The following is a 16,009-nucleotide window of genomic DNA, read 5'->3' on the forward strand; positions in this document are numbered from 1 at the left end:
ATGCTAAACAGGTTGATGGCATGTTGAAGATTGATGCAGTCATTGGTATCGTTGATAGGAGCAAACAGCTTAACGTCATCAGCAAACAGAAGAAAACGGTGTTTAGCTAGCAATTGCCCTACATCGTTTATATAAAGAATGAAGAGCAGCGGGCCCAAATTGCTGCCTTGAGGCACCCCTGAGGAGCCAAGCACCTCTCTAGATGTATGATCGTTTACCTTGATCTTGTATGAGCGTTCTGTGAGGTAGGAATGCAACCACTTAACTATTTGTTCCGAAAACCCTAATTTGTGCAATTTGGCGATTAAAATGTCGTGTGAGATGAGGTCGAAAGCAGCTTTGAGATCGGTGTAAATAGCATCCACTTGACCTCCGGAGTCGAGATTACGTTTGCAGAAACTAACGAATTCAGTGAGGTTCGTTAATGTTGAACGTTTGGGTACGAACCCGTGTTGGTTATCCATAATATAATTCGATGTAGCGTTAGTATATTGTTATATTGTTATAAATGTTAACGTTAGTATATTATATCGGTTTCGGAGATTCCTTAACGCGATATGTCGTTGACGTTTTTTTTTTTTTGCATTAGGCATTGCGGACACTATTCTTGTTTTTAAATGGAAAGGTCATTTTAATATAGGATAAATTACAAAAACAACCTCTTCAAATTTTATCAAAGCCAGTCAACCAGCACAACAGTATGATTCACCGCCGATTATTACTTTCATGCTTCTTGAGCTTGCATATAAATTCAAGAGATTTCATGAATACTCCATAATAATTTAAGTGTCCCCTGTTAGCCGCATATAAAATGAAAATAAGCTCTAAGGTTCATAATTATCCACCCTCTATAAATCCCATGAATTTAAGCCAAATCTAGCATAAAGCAAGAAAAAGAGAAAGAGAGAGAGCCACTACGAAGCGTAACAACAAGCAAAATGTTCGAAACGATATCATTGGCAAAATGGTACTGTTATTTCTTATAGCACGTTGCCGGACAAGATCCACTTTTCGACTTCCTGTTCCATCCATAGTACGCGAGTAGTATTTTTGAGTGAGATTTACGACGTTCGCACCACATTTCCAGGAAACATTACATCGTAATCCGTTCCTAAATATCATTAGTGGTGTAATCGCTCGAACGAAAAAATCAAAGCTCCTTAGCGCATTATCCAGCTTCGTCCGCAATCTCTCTCTCTCTCTCTATCTTGATGCCTGCCAGTGGAAACCTAACTTGTTGTTGTTGATTTATCGCAGCCAGCACAAGGACCTACCCACTCCCTCTACCCAGCTCCGCTGATAACGATCTAATAAACAACCAAACAAAAGCATCAAAGCACTGTGCGTCTCCATTGAAACGTCTCGAAAAGTCATGGCCTAGACTAGAGCGCCTATAGAGGGCAGCGCGGCAAACTTCTAACCGGTCCGTCACGGTACGCTTCACATTTCATGCTCAATCGCTGAATTTGGCTGTTTTGTCAAAGACGGAAAAAGGCGGTCAAGTTATACTCTGTGTCGCCTCAGGACCTGTTCCCGACGGGCTGTTAGCGGCAACCATTAACTTTGGTCCAAGTCAATAAGCACCGTTTAGCATGCTTCTCGCCTTCGCCTTAATCTGTAGTTTAAAGGCCAGCGACAAACAGATGCGCAAAACGGTGCTCTGCCCCTAGTGTAATCACATTTAACTTCGAATTTTTTAAGCTGAGTTCACTGTTCGATTAATAAAAAGTAACTTCGTTTTCGAAACTCCTGTCGCTAGAGGGGAAAACTTTCTTAACTCTCGCAAGACTTGCAGAACGGTTCAGGAATTCGTCTTGGAAAGGTCGTAGACAAATGAACTATAATCACATTTTTCGTTATTAATGGCATTTTGGTTCGTTATTTTACAGCCACGCACAGTGCTTCCTTTGACACATTCAACTAAACCCTCGTCGTCTCGGGACACCCTTGACTAATTTTTAGCGAAACCATTCTCAGCCCAAAGTCAGTCAGCCAGGTTCGTGATTTGTCAATCGCCATGTCTGCCGCAATTGTTCACCGCTTGACGCGTGCCAAGCGCGTGTCAAACCGTGCTCCGCATCGAACTGGCTTTTGCTAGTGGAAGTGGTGTGATAATTAGCGGAACTATCCACCGGCAAATCAGTGGCGCTTGACGCTGGGACGCTTTCGTCGTGACGCTTGGAAGGCATGAGTTTTAGTTTTAACATCCCGCTAGGCAATGTTCAAGGCGCAGGAAGCTATAAGGCAGTGTACGTGAGCAGGAGTTTAAATTTCATTACGAACCAGCTCTTTGGGGTACGGCAGAGGGAGCAAATTTGAAACATAGCGAGCATGCATACATTATGCTTGATTACGCCTGTTTTGTATAGGATGTGTTTAGTGCTTGATTGGGTGGGATGGTATGCTAATAGAATTAAAGTTAACCGCGACATATATTTTTCGAAAACGTTATTCAGCATACCTGAATGAGTAAAGAAACAAAAAGTACATCTGATATCGCACCCATAATACAGCATTGAAGCAAGGACAAGGATGGCGGCTAAAACATGTAGGAGCAGCGACTTGTCCAGGATTAAGAACTGTGCCTGCAGCTGCAACAATGTCTAAGTCAGTGGGCCTAAAGTACGACAATCTTGGATCTGGAGTGATAAACACAGTGAATTGTTACTGTTATCAGTTACCTGTACCATTAACAATCGCCAACACCGATTCCAGGTCGGGAAAGTAAGAATCAGGACAAAAATAATGCCGTTTAGCTTTATCATACAAAATCACTCATAATTTTGAAGTAAACTCACAATAGACATATCAAACTTATACTTTTTACATACTTTTAAAACTATAACATTTTGTTCCTAAATCTAGGAAGTAAAACGTCAAATAATGATCCAACATTTAATATTGATTTTCAAGTAACTAACTCGAAAGCCACTAAAGTTCATACTATCAATGGTCATACTCTCGAATAATTTCATACAGTATAATAAAATGTCTACGTAAATGTTTGGACGATTAGGCATTTTATGAGCGTAGCTTATCAATCAGTTCTTCTTAAGCCTTCAATGAACGAAGTCCTCATAGAAATCAAATAGCGGATTTTAGATGTGTGTAAATTTGAATTTATAAATCTATTCTTCCTTATTGTCATAAAGCTATCAGCTTGACCAGATAGCTAAAAGTAATTTTAAATCATTAATCCAATTCCACAAGAACAAAGCATAAACCCTAACGTGGTTCTAAGTTTACCCATTAGAGCACAAACAAGAGTATCTAAAACAAGCAACGAAAAACAGAACGATGCAAAATCCAAAGTGAACTTCATTTACACTTTGGTTTGCATTTTTGCCACTATTATCGTGCTTTGCTTTGGGCTCCAGCCAAAACCCAAACAATCCCCCAACGCAAGGGCGTCTGTCTGTTCGGATGTAGGACTTCGTCCGCACGAAACGATCGAGTCTAGTCGACCGATGCAACAGCACAACGGAGGAGCGAAATTTGCATAAATAACTCAAACACTATATATTTACATTCTTCGCACCGCTGGCAGCTGCTGCTGTGTGGCTCCCGGCACGTCGCACGCAGCAGCGCCCGTAACAAATTTATCAACAAACCATCTAGGATTGGCAGAGGAAAAAAGTTGATGCAACCATTATTGATAAAGTTGTTCGGTGCAGTAGCAAACGGTGCTAGGATTTGTTTTGTGTATTGTTGAAGCGTATTTCAAGATTATTGGACTTTTTTTTAAATAAAAATTATGATCCTCTTTCCAGTGGGTAGCAGGACTGCTGGCAAATTACCGCTCATAAAAAGAACATTATCGACTCAATTAACGGACGGCAAATTTTCAATGAACTTTCACCCCACCCAACCTCAAAAGACAACAGACAGACACGACTCTTCCGACGCCAATGACAGTCATCCTTCAACGTTACAAGTCTTAATTTCATTCGATATCTTATTCATCCGCCGAAACTGAACAACTCGGACGCTTTCAACACAAAGAAGCATTGAAAAAAAGCGCAACCAGAGACAAACTAAAACGACAAGCAGCGCGACAACCGCCAACTACCGGACCCGGGCCAAGGGGAGTAATTATTTTCCATAACAACTTCCAAATTTATCCAGTACGGAGTGAACCAAAAAAAACAACAGGACATGATTGAGAAATCTCACGAGATCGAAACAGACGGCTGAACACAACTCGGTGAGCCCCGGCACAAACGGCACAAAACCGTGGAGAAACGAGAAAATTAAAGAGAAGCACAACGTAAGGATTCCCTTTTTTGTCTTGCCGAACTTGACGGTGCCGCGTGGTGCTCCAAGCAGTACGGCGTTAAACAAGACACGAATTCCTTTTTTCGTGGGTATGTTCACTTCGCTACGCTTTGTCATCGTGAAGCCACACTGGACCGTCTTCTTCGCCGACGTCGATGTAATCGATTAAATTTTATTACAAAACCCACGATTCTCCGAACGAACTGAAACTGCCGCAGCTTGCCAGAGTCGTGCCCGTGATTATCGCATCTCCAGCAGTGCATGGTGCTGCGGAACACGTGTCACTTAAGACGGAATACGGGCTTACTGGCTCTGCCCTGCCCGGTAGATAACGAGCGCCATGCCCGGACCGGGGCCGGATACCTCGAGTTTCTCGATCGTAAACAATTTCATGATAATTAAACTTTAATGGTTTATTTGATTTTCGCACGAACTCCGAACACCATTCGAAAAGGCTTACTGTCCGTCGCTCATCGAACGATGCATTCCCACTCGCTATCGACTTTATCGGAAAAATGTCGTAAAAATTGCGTTTCAATTGCGCTTGCTGCTTCGATGAGGAGATGTTTGTGACCTTCAGCTCGGCAAAGTTTAAACGCACAAACATGGTACATCTTCATTCGTTCAAACTCTTCCAAGCAAAACACAGAACCTTCTCAGATCTGCTTTACATACACCTTTCAGCGCATGATATATAGTGCGTGTTGCTTTGGTAGGATGGCATTTAGGGTGGTTGCATTTTTATTACTTTCAACGTGAGTCCGAAACCAAACAAAAAAAAAGATACCCAAAACCCTTCCGAAATCCGAATCCTCTTTGTTTGGTGCGTTTTGAGGCGAGAAGTTGATTACTTTCTGCCACGCTCCAAGGAGAAATGGGTAATAAAATCGATATTCTCCTGTTTACCGTTCGGCCGTCTCTCTTCCCTCTGTCACCTTTTTCTTTTAGCCTTTGTACTTGGACACACGAAAGATATTTTTACGCTTCCCTAATGCGCCACTTGAGCGCTAATCCGCGTACCTTTGCCTACTCGTGCCGTGCGATAAAATCATTTTTGCATGAAGAATTTTGAATCTCACCCGCCAGATTTTTTTTTGGTATGTCCCGATCCTCCCCTTTTTGGGGGAGGGAACAAACAGAAGGTTCCCATCGTAAGTGATTGATTCATATCGTATCGGTGAGGAAAACCACACGCGCGAAATCTCACTTTTTGTGTATGCATGTAGGAGAAACGGAAGCAACAAAGAACGATCAAGGAAGATCAATCCACTTCAAGGTTCCTCAACTGGTACACATCGAGTCGAGTACTTGCACGGGTCCATAACTTTGAAGCGCACGTAGCGGGGTTGGTTGTTTTGTTTTGTGGGTAGGTCGTAGTAAGGTGGCGCGGTGTGAGAATTCGCAGCAATGCTGTGTGTAGCCAGCTTGATGCTACAATGTCACCATACGAGTGACGCATATTACAAGAAATTCTCTTTGCGTTCACGGTGTTGATCGATGAGATGTGATATACAAGAAAAAACCATCAATAACCTCGGGTTGAATTTACACGTAAACTGTGATTATACTTTTGTTTGGGCGGGTCTTTATGGTACAAAGAGCATCACGAAGTTGTAAACTTCTTTCTTGTATTTTTCTTTAACCTAATTTTGGAAGGAAGAACGTTGTATGGGAGGTACGACGAGGCGCACATGAGGGAGTGTTGATGGATGATTAATGTTATTTTACCTTCAAAATCAATTGAATGTACAGTGCACAACACGGTAAATGGAAATGATGTAATGTAAAAGTCAAAATAAATAATGGGAAGTAATGTATCATTCATTCTGCAAAAAAAAATCAAGGAAAGTGAAATGTACTACAAATTATTAAAAGAAGTTAAATTAATAAAAGAAAGAAAAGCCAAATTAAGAACTTTAAAAATATAATGTCTCAACTTGTTCTTTTAATTGTAAATGATTTATCAGTGAGTCCTTAATTTCCAATGATCAGTAATGCTTTACTTAAACTGAAACCATCTTTAGTTTCCTGGAAGGCAATATCAATTGATTTGGATATCACGCGTGTCCTTCAACAGCGGTAAGCCATGGATTCCAGTATGTGACTATAAAGGTAATAGGTCTGTCGTTCACTCTCGTCTTCTGACAATCGTTTTATGGATTGTATCTATGCGTTCGATGGCAATAGAGCCAAGATAAGCTACACTATTTCCACGGAAATACCACCATTATCGCCATTGATGTTCTCTTTTCCCACATGTCGTACGGTGGATTTGTCATACATCGTACCTGTCATGTCGTATCTCATGTTTGCTGAACAACTGGTTTCTTACGCTTATTGATTTCATTGATGTAATGTGTTTTACAAACGACTTACGCTAGTATTGTTGTTTCAAGTATCATCATCATCATCGATGACAGACAGTTCAGCTTAGCTCAGCTTGTGATTTATTCATGGAAAGACTAAAAAACTATGTAATTTTAAAATTTGCCTTCGCTTTCGATCACAATTTACTATGGCATTTGATACTAAATTGTTGGTAAAGAGAATGTTCACCTTATTACACATAAAATTTAAAAATAAGCCTCAATCGCAATCGAATTTTTCAACCGACTGTCAATAAAAAAAAAACTAAGAGAGATAATTTCTTTCCATGAACATCATTTGAAAGGTTATTATTTAAGCTTTCTTGTAAAAATACTTCTAGGACCATGGGAGCTGCCTTTCGTCACTTATCCGGAATTTTCACCGTAGCGGATGGAGACATGCGTGCAGGCATGTTTTGAAGGTCTACCACGATTTTTAACAGCTTCAATTTTCGTTACAAAATTGTTGGAATAGAGCTTTTGTATCCTATTGGTGTAGGAAATTTCTAGCTGGAGTACCGCGTACTAGAGAGTCATATCGAAATTCAGCCGCTTGAAATAGTCGAATTGAATTTTGACATCATTGCTTGCCGCTGCAAAGTCTGTGGACTCGATTTCTGCTTCCTGATATGTTTGGTTATGTTTCCCACTTACTATCTCACTGTTTGGCGGGTTGCATCGACCTCCCGGCCAAGCTAACCACTTGTCGCTCGGGCTTCATTTTCAGCTTCCATTGGAACCTCAAGTCGCTCACGGTTGTCGACGATTAGGTATCGGGTTTCGGATTTCGCTTCATTCGGTACTTTGATTGTCGTATAATAGTGAAAAGATGTTCTAGTGCCAAGATAGTGGCTTATACGACATCCACAAACTGACCCATGGGACCGCTACGGGATGCAATTAGAATTAGAGTTTTAGACGCTACGGGATGCAATGTTTTGATCGCGTGAACAAAGTTGCTTCACGTTTTTGGCCATCACGGCCATAAAAAGATAGAGGAGTCAAATTTTGTTCAAGAACTCATTGGCTATTAATATTAATAATGCAAAGTTTGTAAAACCCTGTTAAAGTTAACTCATTTTAAAAGTAAAAATAGATTAAAAATAAGTAAATCATAATTGTTAATGCATGTGCTAAACTCCTACAAAGATTGTTTTGGTAGCGATATTATAAAATTATTTTTATTGAGAATATTTTTATTATTCCACAATGATAGGGCCATAGGGCCAACATTTGGTTACTCATGCTACAGACAGACTACAGACTGTCGATCACTGCATCAAATGAATCGTATTTTCTACAGCTGTATCGATCCGTCCCGAACTCAACAACATCTGCACCATATTAAATCGACTGTTACGATGTAATATAAAACAATTAAAAATCTTCTTTCCGGCATTGCTTTTTCATGCCACGAGCGACCCCGCGCAATCTTAATTGTGCGTAATGAGAAAATTACCCACCGACAGCAAGCTGACATTTAACCGTTGACGAGTGTAATTTTTTGGGTAATGGTTATGGCCGTTTGGCACGCTCCGACCATTCTCACATTATTTCTCGGCAAATGGGGTTAACTAACGAAAGCGATCACGAGGACTCTCTTGGAAGGAGTGGTATATGCACTCCATGTACGAAGGAACGAACCGTTGGAACTAGCTTTCGAAAGCCATAAGTTGCAGTTTGTGGTAAAAGTTGCCAGTAGCTGTAACAAATCACTGCGATATCACAATGTGACGGTAAAGTGTTAGAGCCCACTGTTATTTCACATTCTTTCCCACTTCAAATATAAATAAACAACATAGCTTATAGAATGTTAAGGAACATTTACACAGCGCATCTTAAAATATGACCCCATTTCTTATTACTAAACCCGTTCTGTTCCGCTTCATCGCGCAACGTAGTAAACATCCACCTAATGATTCACCGTCCAGACAAGACCAAACATTCATCTTCTTGCATGTGCCGGTGTGCATCGTTTACGTTTATGACTAATAACGACCTCCTCGCTGGCGAGTAGCAGGAGAAAAATAAGAAAAAAGTGACGAAAAACGAACGACCATGAAGTCCAAATGTAATGAGATAAAAATACGTCTGATGGAGTGAAACCTATGGGAATGGATGATGGGAAAGCGGAGGCCACCACCACCAGAAGTACATCATAAATATAAGCCTTGGTGGCTGCATCCATTTAGGCTCATTCTTTTCATATCTTATTTTTATTGAAAACTGAGTCCTGCTCCTGGCCGCATGGTTCGTGCAACGGGGAAGGCTCAGCCGAAGGTTCTGATAATGCCTGCCGGATGCTGTTAACGCCTACCCGCGAGCTAAGATGCACGCAGAGGCTATTCTCTTCGGCTGCTTGGGATAGCGTGATTCGGGTTTTATTTATTCTTCGCTGGTCGGTTTGGCCGGTTCAATTTCAATGGTTTTCTGACGATGCATTATCATTAACATTAACAGAGGGACCCATAATTACACACACACAAAGCCACGATCATCAGTGGAAGAAAGGTGGGTAGGGCCAGAAGGTCATTCCGGCATTGTCAGCATGCGTGTCAAGAAAGCACCAAACTGCGGGCAATCACGTTGACTTAAAGTTCATTTATTTGTCCAGTTTGTATATGTGTAGGTTTTTTCTTTTTTTCTTTTGTAATTGGTATTGTCGTTTTCTTATCTCTCTACACTTAATGCTTTTTTACAATATTTTCCAAATAAAACATCACCATTAACGCGAAACATTAATGCCCTCCAGCTCCTTGCCCCTTCCTCATGTCTCTCTCGTCCCGTGGTCGTTTGGCATTCCGTTTCGTCACCTTTGCAATTACCGCCTCACCACTGATCCCCGCATCACTTTCTTCCCCGCCCCTGGAAAGATGGAGACAGTTTCCGGAGCAGTTCCATCTTTTCACCCCCTCCCCACCAGCTGAGACACATTCCCGGGTGTAAGTTCCCGCCCGGTAACAACGTCGCAAATGCGATAAATGCACCGAACAATGCCAAACAAGACCGTGGCCCCGGCAAAACCGTGTGCGGTAAAGTCGAGAGGCGGCACAGCAACATCAAAACCCGCAAATGACAAACATAATATTTGCGAAAAATTATTTCACACCACCATTAACGCAGCAGAAGGGTGGCGATCCTCCCCCTTTGCCCTTCTATTTGTACAACCAGTTCTCTAGTGCATTTTGGAGTACGGAAGAATACGGAGCTTTGGAGGTGACGTCTCCGGGGGAAGAGGCTGTGCGTGTTCCATTCCTAAGTGCTAAGTATAATACATCGTCGACGCTCTCCAGATGCCAGAAAGCGCGATCTTCGCGATCCTCGATCGACGAATTATGATAGTTGAAGGTGTTTTTTTCTGACTATAGAGAAAAAAACATTAGCGAGAAGCTAATTGCATCACATGTCTGCATGGATGACGCTTCGCGATATCACACCCCCCGAAACCCCGTGATGATGATTCAACTTCCACTGACCTAACTGTTGCCCTTATATATACAGACTATTGATTCTCAGTCAACCCTCCACACCTGAATGCTATAACCGTAGCTTGGTGGAGTAGGTCGATTGGACCGTCTTCTTAAACACATCGGTCAGCTCCGAAATTTCCTCCTGCGTCATGGCACTGCGCTTGCGTCTCATGTACAGTTCGTTGTAGTTCAGCTCCATATCGCTCAGGTCGTCATCCTCGGACTCGGACTCCTCCGCCGAACAGCTCCCGATCGATTCCGAGCCATCATCACTTTCACTGATCAAGCGCAGCTGGCCGCAGGTTTCCTCTGCCTGCCGTATTAGCGAGTCCGGGCTACCGTACTCCTCGGTTCCATCCGATCCCGATCCACTACTGTTGCACCGTGACTTGTTCGCATACGGATCGACACGATGCGTCAGGACGAAGTGACAGTACAGGTCGTCCTGGTGGCGAAACGTTTCGTTGCAGTATCCACACCCGAACTTGATCGTATGATAGTGCTTCAGGCGGTTGTGCGTCATCAGGATCTCGAACGTGGAATAGCGCTGACCGCACAGATCACACACAAACTATATGGGGCACGCGAGAGGAAATAGACGATGGAACACACCAAAAACTGATCAAAATCTTTGTACTACTTCGAAACACGGCTGGCGGTGGAAGTATTTCGTATCCTTCAATGCACTCGATACTTACTTGCGTTTCAGACATGTTGTGTTTTGCACGGGAATTGTTGTTTTTTCGCTCGTTTACGAAATCAAGTTTTCACTATTAAAACACTTTCAGACACACGTTCGAACTGTCAGATAGACCACTGCTTTGTAACTAAACTTTGCTGAGCCCGGCCGGTAGATATCAGTGCTCGCTATATCATACTCAGTGTAGCGTAGGTTGTGTGTGTCTGTGTGTGTGGAAATCAAGCTACCGATAACTGGGGGAACAATTAGTAACCACCTGCTAATATACTATCATTTCGGGACATAATGGCGGGTGGGAGTGTGTATTTTTAGCATTTCTGTTGTGAAGCCTCTCCGCAGTGACGTACCAGCGAGTTGAATGATTCAATTGGTTGAGCACAAAAGGTCGGTAAATCGATCAAAAGGGGCAATATTATTGGCGCGGGCTGGTCCAGTTCCGAGATGTGACCGCGTGGTGGGCGGGAACGCTTGCCGTACGTTGTTACTAATAAAGGACACCGGGTCGATTCGTCGTCATATGACTTGATGATTAGAGTGATATAAAATAGATCATCACAGCTAGGTGTTTGCTAATGCAATTGTTTGGAACGTTTGTAACCAAGTGGGAAGGGTAGATTTGAGGTTCCAGAATGTTTGCATCGTAATCTAGGCCATCTGTAAATATTTTGGTCTACGTTCAAACATTTCCCGCAACAAGTTCATTCAAGGGTATCTCCAAAATATTTGTTTAGTAGCCCTTCGTACTGGCACTTGTTATTTTGATCTTATTACACCACGTGTGAATCTTTTTATTGCGTTTTTGAACGCTGCCAAGATTAACGGTTTGAACAGAATTTCAAATCGAACCATTATACCACTTTATATCTCACACATAGATGGCGCTGCACAACAACCGTACGCACATGACAGTTCTCACCTCCATGACATAACACATGGTTGTTTTTGTTGTGTAGAAAAGGTGTTTCGCGGTGCAAAAACGCAACGTGCGGTGCGCGCATTTTCTGATCAATTTCATTGCATTTATCGGTGAAAAAGCATCGTAAAGGATGAACAATTTGTGGAAATCCATGTACCGATTACGGGTGCACTCGCGCAACCACACGCTGGCGTACGGCAAAGTGTTCAGCGCAGCACAAAGCACCTCAACGCAGCCGGCATCGTCGACGGGTGATACCGGTGCCACAGCACCACCGGCGAAAGAGAAGATAGTAATCCCGACCCGAATCGAACGCGGCCCGACCGACATTCTGATGGCACTGTCCGCGACGGTCGGGTTCGATCCGACCGCTCCGCACTACAAATACCACGACGATCCGTACCTGATACCGACGTCGAATGCGAACAAGAAAACGTACGCCCTGGCGCAGGAGGCGGGACGCAAGGCAGCCCACTGGATACGGCAGGAGAATGCGAAGCTGTTCCGGCACATGGAAGCTGACCCGCCGGTGCAAGCGTTCGTACCGACGATGGTGTACAACGAGGAGAGCCAGGTGGAGACGGCCGATCTGCAGCAGCTGATCGACAGCGTGGAGGTGAAGGACGCGATACTGGTGTACAATCTGCTGAAGAAGAACGGTATCGAGGTGGGGGATGAGCTGAAGCAGCAGCTGTTGGAGCTGCTCTGCTTCTACAACCACGAGGACACGCTGCCGGAACAGTTCATCGAGGAGCGTTGGTTCCGCCAGGGAACGGTTGGCCGCGAAAGGCAGCGCAAAACGTGGAAAGACTTCGAGCTGGCGGAAGAATTGTTCCACGGGCTGGAATCGAAACGGTCCGAGCACTACTGTGCCATGATCCGCGGCATGGCACGCTTTTTCCAAGTCGAGAAAGCCTGGGCCCTGTACCAGGAGACGGTGGAGAAGGGCATCGAACTGGACACGAACACGTTCAACAGTCTGCTGCACATCGCCTCGTTCCTGAAGGAAAGCTACGACAAGCGGTGGGATCTGGTGTGCGAGGTTATGACCACGATGAAGCAGCAGGGACTGCGGCCAAACCTCGGTACGCTGAACGGGATCCTGCAGACGGTGACAACGATCGGTGGGTACAATCATCCGCGCACGTACGCGCTCAAAACGTTGGCCGAGTTTAAGCAGCTCGGTATCGAACCGTCCCTGGCCAGCTGGTACTACATGCTGGTCATCTTCTGTCGCGAACGGGGCCCGGTCAGCCACGTGCTGCACGACATTATGAACGAGATCGAGGGCAAAGAGTTTACGATCCAGGATCCGAAGGATACGTTCTTCTTCGTGACGGCGATGGACGTGTGCCGCAACCATCTGCACGACAAGGAGCTGGCGAAGCGCGTCAACCAGCTGCTGCACCAAGGTGAAAACTACAACCTGATTGGCGATTCGTACAAGGAATCGATCTACTATCGGCACTACTTTGCCCTGCTGGCGACCACGGAACCGCTGGACAGTTTCCTCGAAACGTACCACCTACTGGTGCCGAACGTTTACATACCGGAACCGTCGGTGATGGAGGACATTTTGCGCTCGGTCGAGATGAACACCGCCATCGAGCACGTGCCGCTGCTGTGGTCCCACATGGTGCAATTTGACCATACGGGGCGGGAAAATCTGGTCAATCTGCTGCTGCACATCATGGTCACGAATCAACCGTCGGCGGACGAGCCGAAGCATGCGGAGCTGATTCAGCGCTTCGCCAATATTGCGTGGGACATGTGGAACCGGATGGAGGAGCGTGCTGCGGCACCGCGCGCTACCACGACGACCGGTATGCCCGGGCCAATGCTGGGCGACGTGTTGCTGCTGTGCGCCCGGGCTGGGGACTACGAGAAAGCGACGGCCGTCTTTACCAAGCTCAGCAAGGAACAGAACTCGATCGTGGGTGAGCCGAGGATTGACGGGTTGCGCGAGTTTGTGAACTTGTGCGTGGCCAACAGAACGCCATCGGTTGCCCTGCAGTGTTTGCAGTACTGCAGCGAGAACGGGTATCCGGAGAGTGTGGACATTGGACGGCATATTTTCAACTCGTTCACGCTAGACCAGACACAGGTGTCGAAGATTCGCAGTCTGGTCGGTGCGGAAGCGGTTAAACCGAAGCAAAATGCAGCTGGAAGTGAATGAAGTCGCTGCTGCGTAACATCGAACGTGTAGGGGAAGCATGTACCATTTAGACGGCGAAGAATTGAATAAAACATCGTATTAGGTTAAATATATAAAAAAAAAGATTATTACTAGAACGCAGAGCAAGTTGTGATATATCACATGATCTCGTTAGTGGAATTGCATAAAATAACATAAAATGCTTCCTTCCAAAACGTTCAAAGACACTTTTAATACAAGAACATTATTATTCAAATTAAAAAGCATTTTTGAAGGAGCTCCGTAGTATATTTTGTTCAATTTATATGCGATGTCTCTCCTTCACCATTTGGTTGGTTGTGGTGTATGATTTACCAAAAAAAAAAAAAAAAAAATCCATGAAGAGCATAGTGCCTTTATACACCCGTTAAAATAACCCAAACGAAACCTGATTATGGCAGTGGTCCTGCTCTGGATTCTTTTAAATATTCTATGCATAATAGCCATCTCGGCTATGCTTGATATTATACATGCGCATGCCAGTTAATAAACGTATTGTATGCACTATACCAGCGGTCGGCAAACTTTACGACCAAAAGAGCCAAATATTCGTAGAGTTTCATACAAAGAGCCTAATATTCTACAATAATATTCGTAGAGTTTCATACAAAGAGCCTAATTGTCAAACCAAGAACAAAAATGTGTAATTGATCTTTGAAATATATGAACTGTTAAGAGCCGCCATCCCGATATCAAAGAGCCGCACTTTGCCGATCGCTACACTATACGATTCGGCACGTATGTCACCTGGTCACATCCTTTACAGTACATCACTCGTGGGTAGACAACGATTTAGTTTAATCAATAAAGAATATCTTAAATGTTACGTCCGTATGTGATATGGCCGGAGGAGAACAGTACACACACGAACATACATAAAATTATATTGTTCTAACTTAAAACGAATGCTTTATTTCTAAGACGAGTATACGCCGCGCTGCCCCGATGCGAAGTGTCCGTGCTCTTCGCGCAGCAGCCGAACGATCCATCCCGACCGATCGCTCTCAGGCGCTCACGGCTCGTCAACTGCAGTAAGAGCGGCTTACTGCAGAGAGAGCACGCGAGCAGCTGGCTGCATTCTTTCATCTAACATTAAACAACACTAAGGACGCCTACATCCTAAATAAGACCTAAATATAAAGGATATATTAGGACAAAGTGGCAGATCATGGAAATTTCTTTATAGTAGATATGATGAATGTAACGTTAAGAGGACTCAGCGGCTGCGGATGGTGCATCCAGCATATATAACAGAGGGTGAGGTAGGCTCATCGACGCCTTCCGTGCTCGATAGGGACCCGTGGACGAAGAGACTCATAGAGAGTGGGAGCCCCGTGCTTGAGGGATCCCGAGAACCGAGTTCAACGCTCCAAAAACACCCCAGAACTCGAGCAAACCAGAAAGACGTACGGTAGGTTCTCGCAGTCAGCTCAGTACTTTGATGAATTACAAAACGACCTGTTTAACGAACAGCTAGAGGCTCCACTAGTAGATAGCGTCATGCTATTGCAACCTAGCATCGACCAAAGCCAAAAAGCTTTCCGTCGGCTGAAAAATAACAAGGCTCCCGGAACCGGCGGAATTGCTGAACAGCAGAACTGGACAGGAATGCAATTCAGAAATGGTACACGGTTAGAAAACGAGATTCATAAAATTATTACTGAGGAGTGGGATAGCGAATCGATGCCTTGTGATTGGAATCCCGACATCATCTACCCCACATACATAAAGTTAGATAGGTTGGACTGCAACAACTACAGGGATATTACGGTGTTGAATACCGCCTATAAAATATTCCCCCTGATCCTTCAGGATTTTCTTGTCCCTCACGTCGAAGACATAGTCGGAAACTATCAAAGAGGATTCTGGAAATTAACCACTGATCAGATCTTCACCTTGCAGCAGATCTTGGAGAAGATGGCCGAATACAGACACGACACGTACCATATCTTCATTGACTTCAAAGCCGCATATGATAGCATATGCATACGCTATGAGCTCTTTTGGAATCCCTACTAAACTGATAAGGCTAGTTAGAATGACTATGACTAATGTCACTTGGCAGGTGAGGGTGGTTGGAAAACTCTC

At 44.1% G+C, this 16,009-nt stretch overlaps 2 protein-coding genes across 3 annotated transcripts; one reads left to right on the forward strand and one right to left on the reverse strand.

Moving 5' to 3' along the window:
• Nucleotides 1–9,227: 9,227 nt before the first annotated feature.
• Nucleotides 9,228–10,977, reverse strand: LOC121597529 (transcriptional regulator of yeast form adherence 4-like). Of its 2 annotated transcripts, none has more exons than XM_041923351.1 (2): nt 10,810–10,977; nt 9,228–10,729 (listed from the first exon to the last, which is right to left on the reverse strand). In XM_041923351.1, the coding sequence occupies exon 2, from the start codon at nt 10,632–10,634 to the stop codon at nt 10,179–10,181; it is 456 nt and encodes a 151-aa protein (XP_041779285.1). In that variant the 5' UTR covers nt 10,635–10,729; nt 10,810–10,977; the 3' UTR covers nt 9,228–10,178. The 2 variants fall into 2 exon arrangements, with proteins under 2 accessions (XP_041779285.1, XP_041779284.1); XM_041923350.1 differs by having other exon boundaries at nt 9,228–10,682; nt 10,810–10,975.
• Nucleotides 10,978–11,735: 758 nt separating this feature from the next.
• Nucleotides 11,736–14,003, forward strand: LOC121597115 (protein PTCD3 homolog, mitochondrial). The gene has a single exon (XM_041922653.1). It carries the CDS (start codon nt 11,858–11,860, stop codon nt 13,901–13,903), a length of 2,046 nt encoding a protein of 681 aa, XP_041778587.1. The 5' UTR covers nt 11,736–11,857; the 3' UTR covers nt 13,904–14,003.
• Nucleotides 14,004–16,009: the final 2,006 nt, after the last annotated feature.

Source organism: Anopheles merus, chromosome 3R, assembly GCF_017562075.2.
Source record: "Anopheles merus strain MAF chromosome 3R, AmerM5.1, whole genome shotgun sequence".
Classification (NCBI taxonomy): Eukaryota; Metazoa; Arthropoda; class Insecta; order Diptera; family Culicidae; genus Anopheles; species Anopheles merus.